At 39.8% G+C, this 17335-nt stretch overlaps 1 protein-coding gene across 7 annotated transcripts in view; it reads right to left on the bottom strand.

Annotated features, from left to right (window-relative positions):
- Window positions 1-2062: 2062 nt before the first annotated feature.
- The window catches only part of clcn3 (chloride channel 3), a 55682-nt gene continuing 40409 nt past the window's right edge, over window positions 2063-17335 (bottom strand). For 4 of the 7 annotated variants that reach the window (XM_036561342.1, XM_036561343.1, XM_036561346.1 and 1 more), the window contains 7 exons: window positions 16250-16502; window positions 14849-15141; window positions 13815-14001; window positions 12944-13342; window positions 11044-11260; window positions 7817-7892; window positions 2063-4556 (listed from right to left, as the gene is read on the bottom strand). In XM_036561342.1, the coding sequence (XP_036417235.1) occupies window positions 4389-4556; window positions 7817-7892; window positions 11044-11260; window positions 12944-13342; window positions 13815-14001; window positions 14849-15141; window positions 16250-16502 (1593 nt within the window). In that variant the 3' untranslated portion in view covers window positions 2063-4388. Of the gene's footprint in view, window positions 4557-4578; window positions 7271-7816; window positions 7893-11043; window positions 11261-12943; window positions 13343-13814; window positions 14002-14848; window positions 15142-16249; window positions 16503-17335 lie in introns of those variants that run through there. The other 3 variants (XM_036561347.1, XM_036561349.1, XM_036561348.1) reach the window with 2 other exon arrangements.

Raw genomic sequence — 17335 nt, forward strand, 5'->3', positions numbered from 1 at the left:
ATTAGTATCCGGTGTGACCAATATTTGCCTGTAATAGTGCAACACATTTATAGGGGAAAAAAATCTAATTTGAATCAAACTGTTGCAAAATGAGAGCAAAAAACAAAAGTGCTAAATTTGTATTTTTGTCCTGGGAGGTCTCAGCCAATTCTTTAAATCTCAAGGTTAACCTGTAAGGGCTGGTAACCCTATTTACTCATTGATGGGAAGAGAAGGTTCAGAATAATTACAGTGACTGGTTACACGTTGAAGGTACTTTCCTGTTCCTGCATCCAGATGTGACTAGAAGTGATACAGTGATGCTGAATTTGGGCGTAAAGAAACCAGAGGTTGTTTACACCTTGAATCAGTGTGAGCTATAAGTGACTGGATCAAGTTCATGAAGGCCAGTTGTAAACATACCCATTTTTTTGTCAGTGTGTGTCACAACAGAGGGGAAAATGTAAATGTAAGTAAGAGGCCAGCAGTAAATGGAGTCAGACCAAAGTATATCCAGATGCGATCCAAGCTCCAAAATCTATATAGTTTGTCATCACAACCACCTGTATTATTTTGTCATAAGTGGCATAAAATGTCAGTGTTCCAAAAGATTTTCTCATAATTGAACATGCCTAAAGTTTTAGAAGCCCTAATTAGGCTGGCTTGAAACTTTCATGCAGCTGGTTGCATGCAACATAATTTCTGTGCTTAACAGTTACATGAAGCGATTTAAAAACACAGAAGTTGCACAGAATACATTCAGTTACTCCAGTAGTTATTTAAGCAATAGAACACGAGAGGGAGTGTGTTATCGCGAAATAACATCACGGCTATGATTGAGCAGGCACGAGCTGTTATTCGCGATAACGCGACCTCGAGTGTTCTATTGCTTTTATACAACATTTAAATAAATAAAGTAATAAATTAATAAGTTGGGCCGTGAACGCGGCATTTAATATGTTTGTTAACAATTCCTTCCGCCAAATTATAGTTCCTTAACAAGCAGCTCGTTGCTACGTCAAAGTAACGAACTCCGCCCACTCGCTGCACAGTCTGCTGTAAGCCTCGTCTTTTGAAGTGCGGACTGAGCCATAAAACTGCGGCAATATCAAGTTAAGCTCAGTGTTGTGTTTTTTTACTAGATCAGTATTAATGTTGTTTTGTTCCAGCCAGTCTATAAAGCATCTTACAGCCCGTTTTGTTTGGTGAATGGTATTCGGTTCATTTCTGGCTGATTCCAGGTTGATTAGTTGTTCTTCTGCCACAGCTGCTCAGTGGTGATGACAGTTTGGGAATTTAGTGTAGTCTCATCTTCAGAGTCTGACCAAATCGACTGTCGGTCAAATGTGATCTTAGCAGTATCCATTTTGTTTGTGCGCAAAGTAAGAAGTAAAAACGTTCAAACGGCTTGAGCGTCTCCTACAGCTGTCAAAGTCGTTGCTTAGCAACAGCGTCTCAGCGGAGTGAGACAGTGTTTGTTTGTGAAAAAAACGTGGTTATGGTGAAATAACACCACGGTTAAAACGCTTCTCAACCAATCAGCTTGCGTGGCCGGAACTCACTGTTGTATAATTTCTGATGCAGCGTATGGTTCTCTTCGTAAAGTCGTCTGTGTGGTGTAATTTACATATTCGCAGCAGTTTTGTCATCATCGCATATTTTTCCAGCTGCTCCTTTTAACCCAATAAACCGTCTGTTTTATTTTCTTCTTCTTGTCGATTAACCTGGTGAAATTCAGTGGTTTGAAAGTATGTTGTTTGATGTGATGACATGATACATTACTGGGGTTTTGATTGGCAGTTTCATGAACCTTGTTTTACAATGTTAAGACACTTGCAACAGCGGTGGCTGAGTTTCAGGTTAGTTGCAGGATGCTTTGTGATGCAACTCAAGTGCAATTTAGCATCACATAGGTTTCAAGAAACTGAAGTTGCATTAAGGTTGCACCGTGTAAAGCCAGCCTAACTAACATTACATGCTTGGCATTTTGGAATGTAAAAGTCAACTCATCAAACTGCAAAAAAATGTAGGTTAATATTTACAAAAAATACATCAGTAAATAAATGAAACAATGAAAACGTTGTACACTTAATTTTAAACAATTTAATTTTACATATTTGTTTCAAATGTACAATCAACCCTTCTTACAGTAATGTACAAGTCTAGCACTAATATAAATAAAACAGGAGAAGAACATAAGGACAACTTTTGTTTTTTATTGTTTTTTTTTTCTTTATTGACAAGAACTAACTGCAGTTGAGATCTGAGACCCTTCCCTTCTCTGTAAGCCTCTCTCAGCAGAAAAGGCTCGAGCGTGTCACTATGGAAACAAAGGAAAGCTTCTTTTTTTTGTGGAGGAAGAAATGACAGCCTATCAAAATACTAAAAAGGTGTAATTCAGCAGAGAGAAGAAAAAAGAAAGATAAAAAGAGACATTAAAAAATAAAGAGAGATATCTATGACACCGCTGAGCACATCAAGGTTCACAAACATCAAAACCAAGTCTGGAGAATCCAGCCATAAGCAGGTCAAGTTCAAGTGACTGTAAAGCAGAAGGGTGCAAGTTACTGTAAGCAGAAGCTTGTGTTTAGGTTCGTCACAGACACCAACATACTGACTTGTTTGATCATGTCATTTTGCAAATGAAGATGGTGATGCCTCTTTCACATAGATATACAAGCGTAAATTCCACACCACAGGCTTCCCACCTGCTTGAATTTTCCAGTTGTACCAGTCATGAACACATCAGCTTTGAAAAGACTTTGAATATGTTTTTTTTTCAGCTTTTTGAAACTTCCAGTGTTAGCAAATGTTTTATGATTAGTTTCCTAACAAAAAGCTGAATTTGTGCTGTGAGGTAATTCAATTAAATACACAGAACAACTGTACTGGCCGCAAAACAATGACAGAACACATATACCAGATGAGTCCTTAATGTGCATTAGGATGCAGTCAAACACCCCTGTTTTTTTCCAAATGTAAAGGTCCTACATGTACGATTAAACAAGTTTAATCGGTGTTTATCACGCAAGCTTCGTGCAAATCATCCTTTTCTAATTTGATCAGAGAAAGCTCTGTATTCAAAAATAAGCATAACCACATTCATCACATTTTGACAAACTGGGCATGAGCGTGGTCCATGCAAGACTTTCCGAATCTATTTAGAAACAACATGAAGTACTCTGACACATGTTGGTTGACGATTCTCATTTAACGATGAAAACTGATGAATGATGAAAATTTATAATGGCAGGGCCTTAAAAAAGTGCACTATTCAGGTCACATTTCTTCTTAAAATTACAAGGACTTACTTGGTAAATTACATGGTTAATACATCTAAATGTAGTACCAATAATAATAGCTTGAAAAGAAACTTTTTTGTTGTTTTGTGTTTTTTGGCCATTTCCAGTAACAAAAAGCAACAAATTCCACCTTTACAAGTTCTCAGTTTTATGGATTCACTTAAACATCTCAGCAAATTGTAGCTGACCTGATGCTTTTATTCTCCTGACGGTTAAATTCAGGAGTGCATTTGTAGTGTCAAAAGTTGAAAAAACAAACAAACAAACAAGCAAAAAAATAATAAATTCACTTCAGGTGGCTTTCCACAAGGTGGTGCCATACCCCACTTTTTTTGTACATTTGATCATGTCACACTGTTAAACACTTGATGGATCGCTTGTTTCTTTGTCAACTCGTTCATGAGAAAAACAAGAACTCGCACAGCCATACGCTAGCACACTTCCATAATCGTTCTGCTTCCATCTTCTCAGATGTGGGGAAAAAAGCAGCATTCCAGTATGAAACAGAGCACACTCTGATTGGAATGTGGTGGATCTCCTTTTCTTTCGCTCGTTCTCATACAAACACATGCAAAACATACACTTCCTCACCCAGACATGCTCTCCCATTCAAGCTCACACAGGTGTTACAGGTAAACAATGGTTGTTGAGTTCAGTGGGGTAGTGGCAGGGCAGTTAGAGTGGCAGGGGTCACAGCAGTAGGTTGAGGCTTCTTTGTGAAGGTCCCTCCTCGCCATCGAGCGGTTCATCTTGACCTTTCACCACAAATAACAAGCCCTCTTTCAGTCAGGAAGGTCAGACAAGGTGGGTTTGGGTGAAGGTGCCTGGGCCGTGTGGCGCAGTGGTGGTTGCATGCCTTTGTGTGAGTTCATTAGCTTAGCTTTAGCATATTAGCATGTGGATGTCCATCAGTGGGGCAGAGCAGCAGGGCTGGAGCTTTGCCTGATTTCCAAGCTTCTTTCAGCAGCCAGGCTTTTCAATGGAAGTCCTTCCCAATAGCCTGTACGAAAGGTTTCCAGAGGTTTCCCCATCAGGGCAGCTGCTGCCCAGTTTAGTGCTGTGTGTAGGGTGCAGGAGGGGTTAGGATACAAAAAAGGGGTCATGAGGTCAGTGTGATGTCCGGTCCAATAATCTGACCTCTTCTTCACTCTCCTCCTCTTCCTCATGTCTGGTGAAGGAGGGCACTAGTTGAACATTATGGACTCGGGGTCTTGGTTTGCCATCTGGGCCATATGACGGAGGATATCTTTTTTTGTGATAATACCAAGGAGGCGCCTGCAAACAGAGAGGAGGGGAGAGAGAGAGATAGAGAGAAAGAGAGTAAGAAATTTACCTCAAAAGTGCAACAAGTATAGCAGATATGAGGTCCTTTTGTTGGCAGGTTGGTCAAACAGCAAACCACTGCTAAAAAGACTGCACTTCTAGAAATTAGATTGAAGAGTGAGCAATGTTGCAAAATATCACAATACCTGAGCACCTAACAATACAATGCATTGAACTGAATGGCAGCGTATCGTATTTTATCCTATCATGATTAGCATGTTAGCTTGTGGCTATTGAGTTAGCTTGGAACTCGCAAATTAGAGACTAGAGCACTAAAAAGCACAGCTTTTGTTTCAAATATTGTACATTAACATGAGGCACATTTACAGTCACTCGTTATTTTTGCTGATGAAAAATATTTTGAATGGAGACACCACTGTACCATACTGAATCGAATAAACTGTTGACATGTTACAGCCCTTTAATAATAAATTGAAACAAAATGGCCCATCAAATGATTAATCAAAATTGTGTGAAAAGAGCACAGATTTTACTGCCTTTAATGATGTACAAACTACTCTGTGTCTGATTCGATGTGGAAACAAGCACAGATTTGAGCACAAATTATAAATTCAGCTTCAGTGTGTGAAATCAAGTGCCTACCAGCACCTCATTTACTTATCATTTACATGAAGAATGACCTAATTCAAGCAGATGATTCAGTAGTGAGCCGATAAAACGACAGCATTCAGCGGCTCATGAGCCAATGGCTGTGCTTGTAAGCAGAGTCTGTGGTCTAGCAGTGACTCAAACTTTATATTGTTAAAATGATAAGTAGAAAGATATTAAAATAATAATAATTAAGACTTTTAAGACAACAGAATGATGTGATTGTGTAGTGTGTTATTTTTTTCAAAAATAACATATAAAAGCTGTATTACTTAAGTGTATGCTACTGCACTAGCTGTGTTTTGTATTGTTTTTATTATTGGTAATATAGATGATAGTTTTGGTTAGTTAACTGCAAACTGATTTCTTCAGTTCATTAAACTATTAAGCTCAAATTATCAATTTTCTTACCAGACTTTGATACAAACATGCCAAAGATGAAAAGATAAATAGCAAAACTGAAATTAGCATGCACTCATTTTACTATTAGATTTGGTTGTACGCACCTTTGATAAATAAGGGCCAATGTGTGCAGTGTATTTTTATCTCAACATTTCAAATACTGCACTACACTACATTCAATTCAGCAGGGTCAGTTATCTCTTGAATCCCTGGCATCATCAGGATTTAAACTCATGATCTCCAGACAACAGAACAAAAACTTAGACAGCTATTCCTCTTGTGAGGCTGAGGACACCACTTTTAAACACTTACTGTTACATAATTTACTGATAATGTAATCTGTTTAGCTATAGTGTCATATTGCTCACCCCCTACCAGAAATGTCCTTTTTTCCTCCTTCTGAAATTCTGCCAACAAAAAGATACCAGCATCTGCTTTGTGAAAACAGACAAACCGACAGACAGATAGACAGACAGGCAGACAGACAGACTGGGAGGGAGACGTTAAGGAGTGATGACCAGTTGCCTGCAGCACCTAGAGTGAGCCAGTGAGGACGAATCAAGAACACAAGGGAGAGAGTGCACAGTGAACACACCGCCGACTCATCCATGATTTTCAGCCTGAAGAAACTAATGTACACACACACAAAACCAGTCAGCACTGTCGAGAGAATTCAAAAGCACATATGAAGCTTGGTCCGTTATGCAGCATAATGCATACAAAACTTTAAATTTGGGGTAACAGATCTTTGATTGCCATTCTGATTCTCTATACTGCCAAACACTACTAGTGAAATAAAATGTGCTCTTGAATTTCATCATGGAAAAAGGCTTGAGTTCCACAGTCGTCCGTGTGAAGGTGTAACAGGGAACAGAGTGTGCAGTAAAGCGCTGTGAGTAACAAAACCATGTCTAAGACTGAACAGTCTGAATCCAGTATGGCTCCCGGTTTAGACAGATTGGGCCACATTTACTAAGCACCTATTAAAATGGTTAGCACATGCAACTCCAGGAACATGACCAGTGACTAGACAGGGACAAAGCCATCGCCCAATTACTGGCTCAGTTACTGGTTTTGCAGGAGGCAAAAATAAACTGCATGTGCTAATTAGCTTCAGTAAATGGGGCCTACAGTGCAAGTTTAAGGCTCCAGGCTAATAGCAATGTGCAAACTATCCGCCTTTTCTTTTGATGCAGTGCACTGCGCTTCAAACCGGGCGTCAGCTTGGAAAGCAGACAGGGGGGAAAAAAAGAGAGCTGGCCGTGTACGAGACTGGACGGGACGTGGAGGGGTTAGTACACACAGAGCAGGAGGCATGAAACGCTTGTGAAACGTCATCGGTGAATCAGCACAGACACAGTCAGAAGGGGATAGCGGGGTGTACCGAGTGAGGGGGGTGGGGACGGGTGTTGGTTTGGGGATGGGTGTTGCTATGGTAACTACTCTATACAGCCACGACGATTCACCATGGTAAGATCACACAACACCTCACTATCACAGCTACTAAGGGAGCTAAACAGGATAAATATAGGGTAAATAAAGGTAAATAAATAAAGAGTAAATGAATAGATAGAAAGGAACGATCGGCTACACACGGCTGTTACTCGCCAATCTTTTAGGAGGCGGTGCTATGAGTGGGGTCAGAGGTCATCGATCTGTGGCCCAGTAGACGCAGCCCCAGCCCCAGTGGACGAATTTAAAAATAAACAAAAACAAAAAGAACATATTTAGATGGTGGGCATAACGGGGCATGTATTAGACTGAGGACTAAGGTAACAAGAACTGTAGCAGAATAATGGGCTGTAGTAGGTTGGTCTAGTTTCTATTCTACGTTAAAGGGATACTATAACTATAAGCAACTGTTTACAACCTAAATGGACACTTAATGGATAAAACAGATTTATTTGACAGTTCCCCAACAATTTGTCCGAATTATCAAAATTGTTTCTTCATGTTTCTTGTAAAGGACATCTGATCTGCATAAAACTAGTGATTTTGTGATTTTGTGTTTGTATTATACTTGTTAATAACATCATTCTCCCAAACCAACATCACTTTCTGGAAAAGCAGCCAAAAGAAAAGTTATTTTCCGGGGAACTGCCCACAAATTTGACTCTTTATTTCACTCAAGTTTCATGCGTCCCTCCTAAGAGGTGGGGCCTAAAAGATAGAGTGGGCGTGGCATGGGTGGGACTAATCACCAGGGGCTCCGTGTGCTGCTTGAGCTCCTCCAGATGCTCTAAAATATTCTTCTTAGTGATGATGCCCAATACAATCCTGCAACACACACCGTGGCCACCGTCACTTAGCAACACACAACAACAAAACTCACACATAGACAAACTTAAAACACAACACAACAACCAATAGAAATAAACAACACCAAACAGAGCAAATCATCAAACAACTTAAGAGAATTAAACAAATATAAATATTTGTAAATCAAAAAGGTATTAGAATTAAATTAAATTACTCAACAAAAAGTATGTTTCTGAAAGGAAAATTACGTTATGACAAATTAAATGAAAATATGCTAAATATAAAACTGCTCTTCTAGTTTGCTCTTGCGAACTTTACGAATTGATGGAAATTGAAGCCTCTTTTCTCAAATGCGTAAGTGTATTTTCTCTTTTCTATAGCTGGTAAAGTGATCTGATGAAGTCTTGAAAATGGGCCCAGGCTTTTCCAATCCAGTCTGCATTATAGAGCGTAGATAGAAGGTGGTTCTCTATGGCGTACGATAGAGGTCTCTGTCTCTCACACTCTCTGTCTGTCTCTCTCTCTGTCTGTCTCTCTCTCTCTCTCTCTGTCTCTCTCTCTCTCTCTCTCTGTCTCTCTCTCTCTCTCTGTCTCTCTCTCTCTCTCTGTCTCTCACACTCTCTGTCTCTCTCTCTCTCTGTCTAGTATGCCGGCTTATTAACTGTTCACCAAGGATAAAATAAGAAGAAAGCTGAAGAGGAACTTCTTAAAACCCCAAACGAGTCAGGGATGTCTTCATTGCGGAAACATTATGATCTGGACGTCAGATCAGACAGAAGACACGGCGGTCACGTACAATGTAGAGCTTGCGATAAGATTTTGTGTTATGAAAGCAGGACGACTGGCACATTGCCTCTTCAGCAGCACATTTACAGGGGATGAAGCTGTTCTGCAGCAAATGTCAGAGTACTTCCTCACACCTGTTAAGTCAGTGTCAGCTTCAGCAGAAGCTCAGCTTTCAGATAAGCATGTTCCTTTTTTACTTCATTTTCTGTTGAACTGCTTAGTAACAAACAAAAAGCAATGTAAAACGCATCTGTGATAATCCATCTCTGTTAAGGCATGCAAGCAGGTTCGGGTTGGGTTCGGGTTGGGTTTGGGTTGGGTTCGGGTTTCAAATTTAGCAGTATCAGTCGGACCAGGTTAGGTCAGGTCTCATCTGCGGGCTTCAATTTCATGCCTGTGCAGACCTCTATCATAGGGCAGCTGATCTGATTCAAGGCATAACATCATTTACATAATGTTAACTGGTGGCTATCTGCTTTAATTCGTTCTTGGCTATACTGACGTTAATTGACTTAATTACATTAACTGAAACAATCTAGTTCTTAACAATGTACCTCTCCTTTAAACAAAGCTAGCCTGCTACCACTATCTGACTTTGAAATCTCTATGTTTACATGTCGGGGTAAAATGAAGCCTGCCTTTATCACTCAACAGTTGTTTCGGAGTCCTTAAAAACAGTTATTTTAGGGGACGGAGGAGGTCACATCACTGAATTAGTGACACAAGAGGGGAGTTTCTGTGTAAACTTCTTTGTGTGTGCGTGTGTGTGTGCGGTGGTGGTGCAGCCGTTGTAAAAGCCAAAGCAGCCGAGAGGCACTAGGTTTGACAGCTAACGCGGAGGTGAACTTGTCAGCAGTCAGTATGTGTGTGTGTGTGTATGTGTGAAAGAATGTGCGATGCGATGTCTGTCTGCTGATGGGTGGCTCGTCTGTTAGTAGCTATGAAAAGGGGAAGTACACAAGGTAGAAAGAGCTACTTCTCTCTTTCTAGAAGTATTAATATTAACCTGTGGTGTGTTTGGCAGTTTCACTTGCACCATGCAAACACTGACTCAATGCACCAAAGCGTCCTTAACCCAAACTCAAACAGTTTGGAAAAGCTTGGTTGGTGAAAAGCAATGTGAATAATCAAAACAGCCCAATTACTGATTCCAGGACTGATTTCAAGGTTGGAGTAGAGTGCACATTTCTCTAAATGAATGCTGAATAATTATAATGGTCATCCAGAAAGAACAAAACATGTTTGTAGTTTGGATTCCCACATACAATTTAGGCCACATTAAGAACTCTGCCTCAGTGTTAGCTGTTGCTACTGAGAGAAAAGCTTAAAATGGCGAGGAGGAAGAGAAAACCTGCCACACTTTCTTCTAGGGCTGGGCGATATGGCCAAAAAAATGTTTGTCTATATCATTTGACATAGATAATGATTGCTAATTATTAACTGCATTTCCTAATGCTCAAGTTTAAGCCTGCATATTGTTTTAAATCCTGAACAAATAAAAGGGTATTAAAATAATTTAAGGAAACTAAGTGAAATGTAGACTTTCTGTTGCCACAGTCTCCTTGTTGTGAAACTTTTTCCTTAAACTCAAGGCATTTTCACTCTCTGTAAACTGAGCCCTGAAAACAGACAGCAATTTAACTCTCCTTACTGTTCTGCTGGGTTGGGCTGCGGTGTAGTGACGTGTTATCCACAAATGAGTCTGCTCTTTTAGGTGAACATTGGGTGATGACTCACAGAATTATCCATTATTTTTGTACATTGAGACAGAACAAATTTTTAGATCTTACTGTGCTGTAGCTGAAAATTCGTCACTATTCTGTAGGTTTGTCACAGAATCTCCTCATGAATCTCCTTGGAACATTCCAGCTTTCTCCTCTCATTATCCTCAACATTTATTGTTTGTGGTGTTCATTTGTCTCTGGTTACATTTGAACTGTTTTTCTTGGCTATCTTCTTATCTTATTTAGTATTCAGAGACAAATCAATCATGAAGAGCAAGATATTTTTGTGTTACTGTCACTGTTATGATACAGGTCTGAGGAACAGCATAAACATATTACTGGAAATTCCTCAAATGCAGATTAAAGATTTAATATATAACATTTTTAATTCGATAATTCCTGTTACTCTATCGCCCAGACCTATTCTCCATCCATGGTCGGTGAACAGAAAGAACTATCTAGAGGGATACAGAACCACAGAGGCAGATTGTTGAACTCCTCATTAAAAAAAGAAATGTTAGAATCCAACTAACAGCCACATAGCAGGTAAATCCATCTTCAGTCGCAAATTAATTTCAATTAATTTACCAACCAAGCTGTCGGACTCGTTTGCGTTAGCCCACCCAAACCCCCAGAGCCTGCCCCACGCTTTGGCTCACCCGTTGTGGGTGACGAGGCACTGGCGCAGGCCAAGCTTGCGGAAGATGTCCACTACGATCTCCATGGGCGTGTGGTCAGTGACGGTGAAGGGGCTCATGTCCAGGATGCTGCGGAGCTTCAGGGGGCGCGGGCTGTCCGCTGGCAGGGTCGGAGCATGCTGGGTAAAATACACACGGGAGTTCAGCATGATGCCTTCCTGCTTCCGCCGGGCGTTCTCTGCAGGGGAAAGAGAGCAAGCGAGAGCAAGAGAGAGTGAGAACCTCTGTTATGTCTTCTGCCTTGGGCCAGCCCTCGAGCAGCTCTAGAGCAGCTATACTCCACAAGCCTGCATCTTAATATAAAACAGAGAGAAGAGAGAATCCTAAAGAGATTCACTGTGAGGTCAGTAAAGGAGGGGGAAGTATTGTATAGTGGAAGCAGCTACATCACTCTTTGAAACAGGTATTACGATTTAGCGTAAGGTTAGACGTGTGTGTATTCTTCAGCAATCAGACAGATGTTGAAATCTGACTGATATTTTAAACAGATATTTGATGACGCTTATATTGTATTTTGGAAAGCAGAATGTTGGCTCAGGGCTATCCAATGTTAACCTGCTTCCACACTGGCAAACAGGAGCACATCTGATTTCACTTGTTTAATCAGTTTGTCTCAGTCTTCAAATAACTGACCAGGTGAGCTTCTGCTCTGTTGGAATGAAAACCTGCAGCCACACCGGCCTTTTGTGTATAAGACTAAAGACACCGTTTTTATGTAACGCTGGGCTACAATGCTAAAATATCTGCATTTTACTAAAGTCTGTCATCTCAGTGGTAAATCTGCAATACCCATGGGCAGTTATTTCAAGTCGCATAAGACCAGGTTCCTGTCTACTTAAATGGGGAAAGACCTACAAACTGACAGCCAGGTTGATGCCTGAACACATTTGAAATCAATGATAAAATCTGATTATAATTGTATAAATAAATTTGAAGTGTTTGGCTCAAATAATAATGAATGAAATCTCCACAAAAGAGGTCTTTTCTAGCATACGCCTTTACCAACAAGGATATTGGCTTTTTCTTTTAAAGATCATAACATGTCACATTGAGTGTTGCAAGCTATTCCATTCATACTTTAACTAGTCTCTTCCCCTTCTTATAATGATTTTATTCATTTTACAGAATTTGTAACATTCTATAAATAAATGTTAGATTTCTGGATGCTAATCCAGTTCGATGTAGTACCGGTTAGTTTAAGAAAGTTTAACGAAGTCCTGTTGCACATGGCTGTAGATCCACATTTATGAAATTGTACAAAATTAATAATGTTATGTATTTGCCAAATAAGAAAGACTGATCATGCAGCCTTAAACAGGGCAGGTATGTTGAATCATTACTAATGAGGCTGAAATGTGAATGATGTGTTTATGATTAATTACTAATAGTTTATTTGAATTACTAGTGTAGATTCTATCTACAGTGCATGATATCTGAAACAGAATCAAGAAAAACTTGAGCAATTTTATTTAAAATAATTAAGAGAAGACATCAGGAACAATGTACAAACTGTAGATGGTATTTCTGCTTGAAACCACCAGATGGAGACATTAAGAAAGAATTCTGCCAAAATGTTTTCCATCTTCACCTCAATAATCTGTTTTCAGAAGAGGGTGCTGCTAGGTTGTAAAATGTCTGCCAATTCAAACCTATGAAGTTTGGGTTTAGGGGTTTATAAACGCACTGATGTGTTGATACATTGATCTAAAGGTGGCAAGTGAACAACCCCTGGAACTTAAAAATAGATTGCAATTAACAATAGTAATGTGCAACAAATAAATCAAGTGTACAAATTCATGTGTATTAATTGCTTGACTTGTACTATACTTTACACTCTACCTTATACTTTATATGTCCTTACCTATTGCAATAGTGATGTCCCTGCGGAGGGCGAAGCCCACCAGTCTTTGGGACTCCTTTGAAACAATGACAGGGAAGCCGTTGTAGCTGGTCTCACTGATGATGGCCTGCAGTTCGGCCAGTGTCAGGTCATCCTGCGTCAGCACTGCTAAGGGTGGGTCATTCCGTCGTGGACGCATCACCTCCCGTGCCAGTGTGGTGTGTGTGAATTCTTCTTTGGCGTCTAGGAAGGGGTATCCGTTCAGCCGGATGTGTGCCTCATAGATTCCCTCACGACCAAACGCGTCTCCCACCCACTTGCTGGTCATCACTGCTGCCATCAGAGGCACAATGTACTCCAGTCCTCCCGTTAGCTCAAACACAATGACCACCAGAGAGACCGTCATCCGTGTAACACCACCTGAGAGACCACAAATGACAAAATATTTGGGTTTGTATCATACATTGCTTGTAAAAAGGTTAAGGACACCTTTCAACCTTTTGAAATGCTCAGAATCATGTTTGATTTTCACTGTTCATTTTTAAGTAAGTAAGAAAAAAACTGATTTTATTAACATAACAGTTATGTGCGAATATTTCGGGTTGTAGTTTTCAGCAACGGTATGAAGAGCAAGTTCTGTCTGAATAACTACTTGATAATTACTTCTTTTTTTTTTATTTTCAAAATGTAGCACTACTGGGGCTTTTTTGTCTGTTCCAACTCATCAAACCTGTCAAACATAAAAAAGCTTAGGTGGCCCTAAATTTTTATTGTACAAACCGGGATGCACACGTTTGTATTCAGCCAGGTGAGAAGGAAAGAAACAAACATGAATCTACTAAGTGTGAAAAGCAAGCAACTGAGGCACACAAAGACACACAGACGCACTCACCCAAGCAGGCTGCCGCTCCCACCATGGCGTAGAGGCCTGGAGTGATGCAGTCTGCGCCCACCTCACACCACTCCTTAAACAGGAACCAGTCATGGTGGTAGTAGGCCAGCTGCTCCACAGCGATGCCCACGATTCGCCCTGCTATCGCCCCGATCGCCATGCTGGGGATAAACAGACCTGAGGGCACCTGCATAAACAACACACAGATTTATGTAACAAGTATATCATTGACATGCATTTTTTTTTAAATATTACAGCAAGTAGCACTTAAAGGTGGTCATACTGAAGTGTTTGTATTTGTGCATCATAAGAGCTGGACTAGTTTTACAAGGGAAGGTTCTGTAAAGCGGAATTCCACCAATTCCACCAAAATTCCTGCTTAATGAATTGTTTCAGATGTAAACACAGTTACTCAGAGTGGATTAATGTGAAATGCTCAATTCTAGAGAAACTTATTGAAGTCAGAACTGTTCACAGTGGTGATGACAGGAACCAGATAACAGAAGTGTTTCATGCTCTTATTATACTACATCACCGAAAGTTAGTACATGAAAGGATTATAAATGTGCTACATGATGTCTGAAACATTGTTTTACGATAGATTTGAGAAGGTTTTGGCCAAAATACATTTTTTAAAAAATCCATTCATGGTGGAGAGGTACATGCAGAGTGCTGTAAAACAAACAGTCCATTTTAGGTAAGTTTACCTTTATCAAAATTACATATATTGAAATGCACAGGGCACAGAGGTTCACTGGTGGTTTTGGATAGTAAATAAAATGGCTATATTTGGGGTGTTGACATCATGACCCCTGGTTCCTATGTCCACCATTGAAGAAGAAATCAAGGTCAGTAAGTTTCTCTTAAATTTCAAATCAAACCACTCTGAATGACTTTGTTTAATTATGCTGAAATTTTGAAAAACGAGTTCCCCTGTAATGACTGGAAGATTCATATGAGAAAACTAAGAACAGTGCATATTTAAAATCATGGATGCCGTCAGTAACCACTTTAATTACTTAAATCTCCTCCACCTTTAAGCCGAATGTGAAGATAGTCATGATGATTTTAAAGATGAGCGCCAGGCTGAGCTGCCACATAGCGGAGTAGACGCCGGGCGTGGCAGCTGCATCTGAGCCCTCGGGGTACGCCTGGCTGCCGTTCATCTGACTGCGGTACTGACACAGCTGAGAGGACTCCAGCGGCCCGCAGTCTGTGAACAGCTCCTTAATCAGCTCGCTGGTGTTCTGCCGTGTGTACGGATTTGGAAACGCTACGATGGCTGTGATGGCAGCAACCGTGATCACCTCAAGCACCGGGTATTTACCTGAGAGAGCACATTAATTCATAATATAATAATTATAATTGATAAAATTAATTGAGGGATCACATTTCTGCATCTACGTCTTCATGACAAAACCGCTCTGTGTAGCTGAACGCAGTGAGCAGCTGTTTTAGACAATGATGTGCCGAAATCTGACTCCCCTGCAGAATTCGACTTCCCTTGATGTGTATGCAAAAGTTTTGGCACCCTTGTTTAAATGACATTTTTTTTGTTGATTTTCTAAGTGAAAATAAGTGAACACATCCTCTACAGGGAACACACACTTTAATGCACATTTATTGTTTATTTGCTGAAATTAACATATTGGGAAAAAAACGAATAAACATAAAATGTGGCCTCTGCAAATGTTTTGGCACATTTTATATTCTGTTTTATTTTTTCAATATGTTAAAATCACCAATTTAAATAGGATTTGTGCTCTGAATGCCACATTTCAGTTCCCTTTAGAGCATGTGTCAGGCTCCAGTCCTTGCGGGCCAAAACACTGCAGACTTCAGCACATGGCCTCACTAAACATACCTGATTCAGCTCAGCAGCTAATTAGCAAGGCCTTTGTGAACAGGGGGTAAGCGCTGATCTCCACAGCGCCTAGAAGGTCCCCAGTTTGACAAGCTTGCTTTAGAGGATGTGTTAACTTATTTTCACTTTAGAAAATTAAGAAAACATCATTTGACCAGGTGTGTTCAAACTATTGCATATGACTGATTATTTCCTACAAACTGCAGATACACTCAGGAGATAATAAATGCAATAAAAGCTCTGGAGCTGCACTGCACTGTTACTATTAGTTTACTGTGACTCTGAATATAACGGATCAATATTTTGTTAAGTAAAAGTTAATCATTTGGGAAATGAGTGTAATCAAAATAAAAGAAAGAAATACATTCTATTAAAACAGAAAGACAAACTGAATCCAACTTGTTTTTGCATTCTTATACCTTTAACCTACACTGATACATGATATATATATACAGATCCTCCCCTGTACTCTTCTAATGTCACAGTCAACATCAGCATGCAGGAGCGGTTTGACAGTAAATAAATAAATAAATAAAAAATGTCTTCTTAGCTGCCCGTGTGAAATACTTACCAAAGCGTGTGGATTTACGTCTGCGGCACCAGGCAATGTTGGCTCGGATAAAGAAGGCGCCCCAAAGACCTCCGAACACACCAAGCAGGATGAAGGGGAAGAGCTCAAACAGGTACCAGGGCGTGTGGTACTCCACATAAAACAGCACCAAGCGACTGTTTCCGAACGGGTTAATGGAGCGCAGCACAAACGCTGCCACCAGGGCGGCGAAGAAGGACCGCCACAGTGTCTTCAGGGGGAAGTAATAACTCACCTGACGGAAGGAGAGAGAGAGAAAATAATTATTCAAAGGCCCATATCATGGAAAAAATTCATTTTCTTTACTTTTCTTGAAGCAAAATAATTTAATGAAGAACAGAAGACAAAATCTGTCACTGATCCATTTATGGAAATCTGATGTAAAAACAGCCCATTTTCAATTCACTATTTTCATGATGTCACCAAAACCAGCTCATATGTCCATCTATTCTGCCTACAGCAGTTCAGCGCAGCCCCACTCATGCAGAAGTTATAAGCATGTTTTAGAAGCTATAAGTGTTTCAGCCTGGACTGCATTTTGCATGAGAGACAATACAGAACAGCCAGTCACAACAGAGGTAATTTACATGTATTAGTCTTAAAGGCACAGTAACAAAAACAGCCTGATAAAGGGATAAAATAAATGAGTATTTTTGCTACATAAACTCAGATAAATGTCAAAAGTGGATCTTAAAAGGGGCCACCAAGACATGGGCTTTAAAAGAAATGTATTACTTTTTAATTTTATTCTAAATTCAGCTTAGCTTTATTTTTAGCTGACACAATATGACAATGTTGGCTATAGAATTAGACACGAATACACAAAAAGGTGGCTGCTAATACTGTTTTAGCGATGGTAATTTTTCTTAAATGCAATGTACTTTTTAGGACTGCTACTAATGATTACTTGCATAATCAATCCATTATGATTTTGGATAATTGATTAATCAGTAAAAGAAATGGTGCAACTCTTAGTTAATCAATAAATAACACTGAATATTTAAAATCACAAAAATATTAAAGAAATATTAAATAAATATTAAATAAAATTTAAATACAAAAATGTAT

This window comes from Colossoma macropomum, unplaced genomic scaffold (genome assembly GCF_904425465.1).
Source record: "Colossoma macropomum unplaced genomic scaffold, Colossoma_macropomum, whole genome shotgun sequence".
NCBI classification, from domain to species: Eukaryota; Metazoa; Chordata; class Actinopteri; order Characiformes; family Serrasalmidae; genus Colossoma; species Colossoma macropomum.